At 41.7% G+C, this 6,670-nt stretch overlaps 1 protein-coding gene across 1 annotated transcript; it reads left to right on the top strand.

Annotated features, from left to right (window-relative positions):
• On the top strand, window positions 1-6,670 carry DDX5 (DEAD-box helicase 5). The gene is made up of 13 exons (XM_054573035.1): window positions 1-235; window positions 1,440-1,605; window positions 1,961-2,057; window positions 2,149-2,282; window positions 2,373-2,438; window positions 2,666-2,807; window positions 2,890-3,050; window positions 3,153-3,325; window positions 3,660-3,770; window positions 4,001-4,062; window positions 4,147-4,206; window positions 5,448-5,672; window positions 5,896-6,670. Exons 1-13 carry the CDS (start codon window positions 192-194, stop codon window positions 6,297-6,299), a joined length of 1,845 nt encoding a protein of 614 aa, XP_054429010.1. The 5' UTR covers window positions 1-191; the 3' UTR covers window positions 6,300-6,670.

The following is a 6,670-nucleotide window of genomic DNA, read 5'->3' as shown; positions in this document are numbered from 1 at the left end:
GGCAGCCGGGCCGCGGCCGGCACCTCATTCATTTCCACCGGTCTCTCGGGTAGCAGCTCGCCGTCTTGTCGTCGCCGTCACTCCGCCGCTGCCACCCCCGCAAGGCTTCACTGTCGCCGAAGCCACCTCCAGCGACTCGTCGCACTCGATTCTCTCCACTTCTTTCCCCGCCAACCGCAATCATTGACGCCATGTCGGGCTATTCGAGTGACCGAGACCGCGGCCGGGATCGAGGGTGAGTGTGGGAACGGACCTGTCAGGTCTGGCGGGTGGGGGATGGGAAGCCTATGAGGTAATGAGGGGTGAGTCGCGGTGGGAATCTGGTTTTTCAGCCTATTTTTGGGTCTCCTTAGTCGAAGGTTTGTGCTATTTTGATATTTGCGCAAAACGGACAGATTTTTCTGTAAACGGTCCTCAACTTCATATTTTGTTTAGGAGAGGGTTGCGGGACCTCGGCGACTTAGCAACCGTAGGCGAAATTTGGAGGGATGCAGTGGAAGGGGAGGAAAACACGACTCTTCGAGGCAGGCGAGGTCGCCGCTGTTAGGAGCTACTTTTCGAGAGGTGTTTTATGGGCCCCGGTAATTCTGTGGGAGCCAAGAGGGCCGTCTCCAATACCATTGATGAGGTTGGGGTAGGAGGGTGGCTGGCGCCGCAGGAATCGGCCATGCGGCTGAGCCGCGGGTACAAAATGCCGCTCTCGGACATGGCGGCGCCTTTGTTACCCCGCCCGGCGGAGGAGCTCAAAATGGCAGCGTCGAGAAAATGTGGCGCAGAGAGAAATGCGAGACAAAGGGGGAAGCGCCGCCCCAGCAGGAACGCCGCCCGGCCGACTCCGCCCGGGCCGGGACTCCTCCCCCGGTAGTTGCCGGCTCCTCCTCCTCCTCTTCCTTGCTTTATATAATTTTGCTACCGTGATCTGGCACCCTTCCGCGGGATCCCCCTACTTGATTGGTTTGCTTAAGTCCTAGGACCGCTGCTGTGCTTGTTCTGTTCTCATGGCCTGTGCTGCCCCTTATCCATTAAAACTAACGCGCCTTGGCTTGAAAATAGCTGGTAAATAACGTCGCTGTTAGGCTTCTCTCTTCTCATATTGTCCGTCTCCCAGATATTTAATTCCGAAGCTCGTGGGAAAGGCTGGTATCCGCAAGCAGTTGTCTTTGCTTGTAATGTGAGCTTTTGGCCCTTGGACAGCCAGTTTCCGACCTGATAAATCCTGGGTATTAACTTGATTGGCTTCAAGATGTGTACTTGGGACAATGGGAAATGAAACCTTGGGTGCTAATTGCTGGTTGGAGAATGATCACTAAGGACAGTACTAAACCTTAATGCCTGTAAAGTCTCTTTACCGATCTTTAGGGTGTACCAAAGGGTAAGTTAGTGTGTATATAAACGTCTATGTAAACCTTTGAAAATACAACTTTTTGTTTTAATTTTAGGTTTGGTGCACCTCGATTTGGAGGAAGTAGAGCAGGGCCTCTATCAGGAAAGAAGTTTGGAAACCCTGGGGAGAAACTAGTTAAAAAGAAGTGGAATCTTGATGAGCTGCCCAAATTTGAGAAGAATTTTTATCAAGAACACCCTGATTTGGCCAGGCGCACAGCTGTGAGTAATAAACGTGTGGCTTCATGAAGCTTAATAACGACTTATAGTAAATCAAAATCTGACCAGAAAATGTTTTGCAAAGACTAAGCTGTGGGAAATTTATGCTTTCTGACTTATTGGGGAAGAGGTGTTCCTTTTAGAAACAGGTGGCTTTGAAATTTTTTTTTACTTTGGATGGTTGAGCATAACAGACTATAGGTATTCTTTTGTGCCATGTAGGATTTTCATATGTGGGTCCAGATTTAAATTGACAACGTTAAAGTACCTAATCAACTATAAGTTCAGGGGCTTTTTTGTTGCATATTTAGGTTAAGGGAGGTTATTATAAGACTTAACTAGATTATTTGTTTTGTAGCAAGAGGTAGAGACATACAGAAGAAGCAAGGAAATTACAGTTAGAGGTCACAACTGCCCAAAGCCAGTTCTGAATTTCTACGAAGCAAACTTCCCTGGTAAGTGCTAATTTTGTGTTCTCTTTTTAAAAAAAAATTTTTTTTGCTTTTGCTTGTGGCATTGATAATTTTTCTAAATTGCTAATTACAGCAAACATCATGGATGTGATTGCAAGACAGAACTTCACTGAACCCACTGCTATTCAAGCTCAGGGATGGCCAGTTGCTCTAAGCGGATTAGATATGGTTGGAGTAGCACAGACTGGATCTGGGAAAACATTGTCTGTAAGTTGGAAGAACTTTGGAGTTACTTAGCCCTATCTTTTATTTCTTCTATTGTAACATAACTTCTATTATTTGTTACCCCTTAAATAGTATTTGCTGCCTGCCATTGTCCACATCAATCATCAGCCATTCCTAGAGAGAGGTGATGGGCCTATTGTAAGTACATATATATATATATATTTTTTTTTTTTCAACTTTTGGCCAGAAGTTTAACATAAAGACTTACAGAATGTATAACAAAAGACAGTTTGTGGTGGTTTTATATAGAAAGATTATCTCCGGTTTAGCTGGGGCTTGTCATGTGCTGGTGTAACAATAAATTATTTGAAAACTAGAACCCCCAGGATTCTGCTAAAAGCTCTTCCAATTTTTATTCCTCTTAGTGCTTGGTGCTGGCACCGACTCGGGAACTGGCCCAGCAGGTGCAGCAAGTAGCTGCTGAGTATTGCAGAGCGTGTCGATTGAAGTCTACTTGCATCTATGGTGGTGCTCCCAAGGGACCACAGATACGTGATTTGGAGAGAGGTTTGTAATAAAAAGGGTTCTTTTTGTCATTGGTACTAAAAAGTTTTAGGAGTTGTAATTACATTTATGTGTTGATTTTAAGGTGTGGAAATTTGTATTGCAACACCTGGAAGACTGATTGACTTTTTGGAGTGTGGGAAAACAAATCTGAGAAGAACTACTTATCTTGTCCTTGATGAAGCAGACAGAATGCTTGATATGGGCTTCGAACCCCAAATAAGGAAGATTGTGGATCAGATAAGAGTAAGTGCCCTTTAATATGTTTCTTCAAACTTAGCTTTTAAATCATTCTTAGAATACAATAAGGTGTGTGTTTTTTGGTTTTTTTAATCCAAAATTCTTTAGCCTGACAGGCAAACCCTAATGTGGAGTGCAACTTGGCCAAAAGAAGTAAGACAGCTTGCTGAAGATTTCCTGAAAGACTATATTCATATAAACATTGGTGCACTGGAACTGAGTGCAAACCACAACATTCTTCAGATTGTGGATGTGTGTCATGATGTAGAAAAGGATGAAAAGTAAGTTAACAATTGCTATGTAAATTGAGTCTGTTTTCATAGACTGTTTTAAAAGACTTTTAGTTGGGTTAAGTCTGAGTATGTTAAGTTAAAATGAGCCTGTTTTTCTGAAAATCCTTGATTGCTTCATTCAGTTAATTGGCTGTACAGCATTCCTATTGGAAAAGGAATGCAGGTGTTCTTTGGTTTCTTTAAGGGTTAAAGGTAGAATTGCTTGATAAGTGACTATTATTAAACAGGTGTTCCTTTTTGGTTTGTAGTCATGTACATTGACCATACAAGTGGTCACACCATGGATTTTTTTTTAAATGTACAATTTGTTTTTTCTTTCAAGACTTATTCGTCTGATGGAAGAGATTATGAGTGAGAAGGAGAATAAAACCATTGTCTTCGTTGAAACCAAAAGAAGATGTGATGAACTTACTAGAAAAATGAGGAGAGACGGGTATGTGGGCTTCCTTCATTGGAGCAGATGTTATTAGAGCTGAGTTTAGGAGAAAGGCAAACTTAGGTCAGGAGTGATGAATTTGAGTTTTGTGGTAATGTAGGCAGAACTGTATAACTTTATTTGAGGTGATACTGGAGGGATCTGTGGCCAAAAAATGGTTTAAGTGCTAAACTAAAATGTATCACTGTTAAATGTCAGTCTACTAATAAAATTTTTTTCTGATTTAGGTGGCCTGCCATGGGTATCCATGGTGATAAGAGTCAACAGGAACGTGACTGGGTTCTAAATGGTAAGTATTTCAAATGAAGATTTGTATCTTCCCCCCAAAGAATTTTGTTTAGATTAGTGATCATATGCATATTTGGTTTTGCAGAATTCAAACATGGAAAAGCTCCTATTCTGATTGCTACAGATGTGGCCTCCAGAGGGCTAGGTTAGTACAAACTCGAATTCGTGGCTTGGTTTTCCAGAAGATCTCCATATGATTTTTAAAGAAAGTTTATTGCTTTCTTTAACCTCTGCATTTTTCTAAGTTTTTTTTTTCATATAAAGGTGCAGTCTTTGTGGCAAGGCCTAGGCATGACAATCGGAGGACTCGAGGGGGATGGAGGACTAGTGATCGGCTGGCTGCATCCAGTCGATTAGAGAGGTGAAAAGCTGAAAGTGTGCCAGTAATCTTCAAAAGGCAGAACATACCACCTCTGCCGCATAAACTGTTCTCTCCGGGGGGAAATGGAAGTTATCCTCACAGTTCACTGCCGTGGTATTTGTTCTGTCCCATGCTTTGCATGACTGCCATGGAACAGCATTGTTTCCGACTGTTTGCTGTGATCTGTGAGTCTTTGAGTTTCAGTGAGTTTGCTGAAATGTCGAAGAAATACTTCCAAAACTTCAATGTTCAGTGAAATTTTTGTTCAAGTTTGAAATGGAGAGAGCAGCTTTAAAAGGTACTAAGCCTTTTACAAATTGGTGAGTACTGGCACATGAGCTCTAGAGCAGGCGCAACTTCCCACACTTAGTCAGTGGGAAAAGAAAGCGATGCTTTGAAAGTTCCTCCCTCACCTACACAGTAGTCGTCATGTCGAGACCTGCCAGAGAGAGACACATTCTCAAGTGAATCCTGGCTTCTTGGAAGCGCTTGCCTAGACGAGACACAGTGCATAAAAACAACTTTTGGGGGACAGGTATGTTTTTCTTGCAGCTGCAGTTGTAAGGTCTTGGCAAGACAAGCAGTGTGGCCAGAATTTTGAACTTCTGATGAGTGTGTAATGCAAAGGACCATGTACCTTTTTGTTTAAAGGTCCTCAAAATGAGCACATGAAGAGGTTGCTGTGAACCTTTAAGTGGCCCTACTGCACAGAAGCATTCAGATGTCACTTGATGATCTGTAAGGGGACTTGCTGATTTGGGAATGTTAGGAAATACACATCCTTTTGACAGGTTCTATCATTGGGTGGGTAATAATAAGACACAGGTGACGTGTGCTTTTTTTTATTTTTATTTTTTTAAACCTCAATGGTATTCCTACAGGGAATGGATAACCATTTTAACTGTATTTTTTGCAGCCCGTACCTTCTTGGGAATACAATTGTCTAACTTTTTATTTTTGGTCTGGCTGTTGTGGTGTGCAAAACTCCGTACATTGCTATTTTGCCACACTGCAACACCTTACAGATGTGGAAGATGTGAAATTTGTCATCAATTATGACTACCCTAACTCCTCAGAGGATTATATTCATCGAATTGGAAGAACTGCTCGCAGTACCAAAACAGGCACAGCATACACTTTCTTTACACCTAATAACATAAAGCAAGTGAGCGACCTTATCTCTGTGCTTCGTGAAGCTAATCAAGCAATTAACCCCAAGTTGCTTCAGTTGGTTGAAGACAGAGGTTCAGGTAAGACCAGTCTTAAAATAAGAAAGGTTGGTGGTTTTATGTCGCATAACTGTATACAAACCCACTTAAATGGGATTTGGCAGGTGAGTAAAACCTACAATGTGACAATAAGTTAAAGAAATACTCTTATTTCTAGTGAATAAGAGCTACCTAATTCCTTCTGTGTTAGAAGTTATTTGTGCTACAGAAATAATCAGTTTGCAATCATTTTCTTTCTTGACAGGTCGTTCCAGGGGTAGAGGAGGCATGAAGGATGACCGTCGGGACAGATACTCTGCGGGCAAAAGGGGTGGATTTAATACCTTTAGAGACAGGGAAAATTATGACAGAGGTTACTCTAGTCTTCTTAAGAGAGATTTTGGGGCAAAAACCCAGAATGGTGTTTACAGTGCTACCAATTACACCAATGGGAGCTTTGGAAGTAATTTTGTGTCTGCTGGTATACAGACCAGTTTTAGGACTGGTAATCCAACAGGGACTTACCAGAATGGTTATGATAGCACTCAGCAATATGGAAGTAATGTTCCAAATATGCACAATGGTATGAACCAACAGGCATATGCATATCCTGCTACTGCAGCTGCGCCTATGATTGGTTATCCAATGCCAACAGGATATTCTCAGTAAGACTTTAGAAGTATATGTAAATGTCTTTTTCATAATTGCTCTTTATATTGTGTGTTATCAGACAAGATAGTTATTTAAGAAACATGGGAAATGCAGAAATGACTGCAGTGCAGCAGTGATTATGGTGCACTTTTTCGCTATTTAAGTTGGATATTTCTCTACATTCCTGAAACAATTTTTAGGTTTTTTTTGTACTAGAAAATGCAGGCAGTGTTTTCACAAAAGTAAATGTACAGTGATTTGAAATACAATGAATGAAGGCAATGCATGGCCTTCCAATAAAAAATATTTGAAGACTGAATTAAGTGGAAATTGTACTTTATTTTACATATCTAATGTCATGTAAAACTTTGCCTAGGTGGCCCCCCCTT

The sequence above is a fragment of the Pteronotus mesoamericanus genome, unplaced genomic scaffold, assembly GCF_021234165.1.
Source record: "Pteronotus mesoamericanus isolate MK-2021 breed Mesoamerican mustached bat unplaced genomic scaffold, CSHL_Meso_final contig_246, whole genome shotgun sequence".
NCBI lineage: Eukaryota > Metazoa > Chordata > Mammalia > Chiroptera > Mormoopidae > Pteronotus > Pteronotus mesoamericanus.
Note: the sequence above shows the minus strand (reverse complement) of the source record. Positions and strands in the feature narration are given on the sequence as shown.

Coding starts and splice junctions, on each gene's coding strand:
- DDX5 (XM_054573035.1), top strand. CDS start 192: ATGTCGGGCTATTCGAGTGACCGAGACCGCGGCCGGGATCGAGG. Junction 3,326..3,659: donor GATGTAGAAAAGGATGAAAA/GTAAGTTAACAA, acceptor TTTTCTTTCAAG/ACTTATTCGTCTGATGGAAG. Junction 4,207..5,447: donor TGTGGCCTCCAGAGGGCTAG/GTTAGTACAAAC, acceptor AACACCTTACAG/ATGTGGAAGATGTGAAATTT.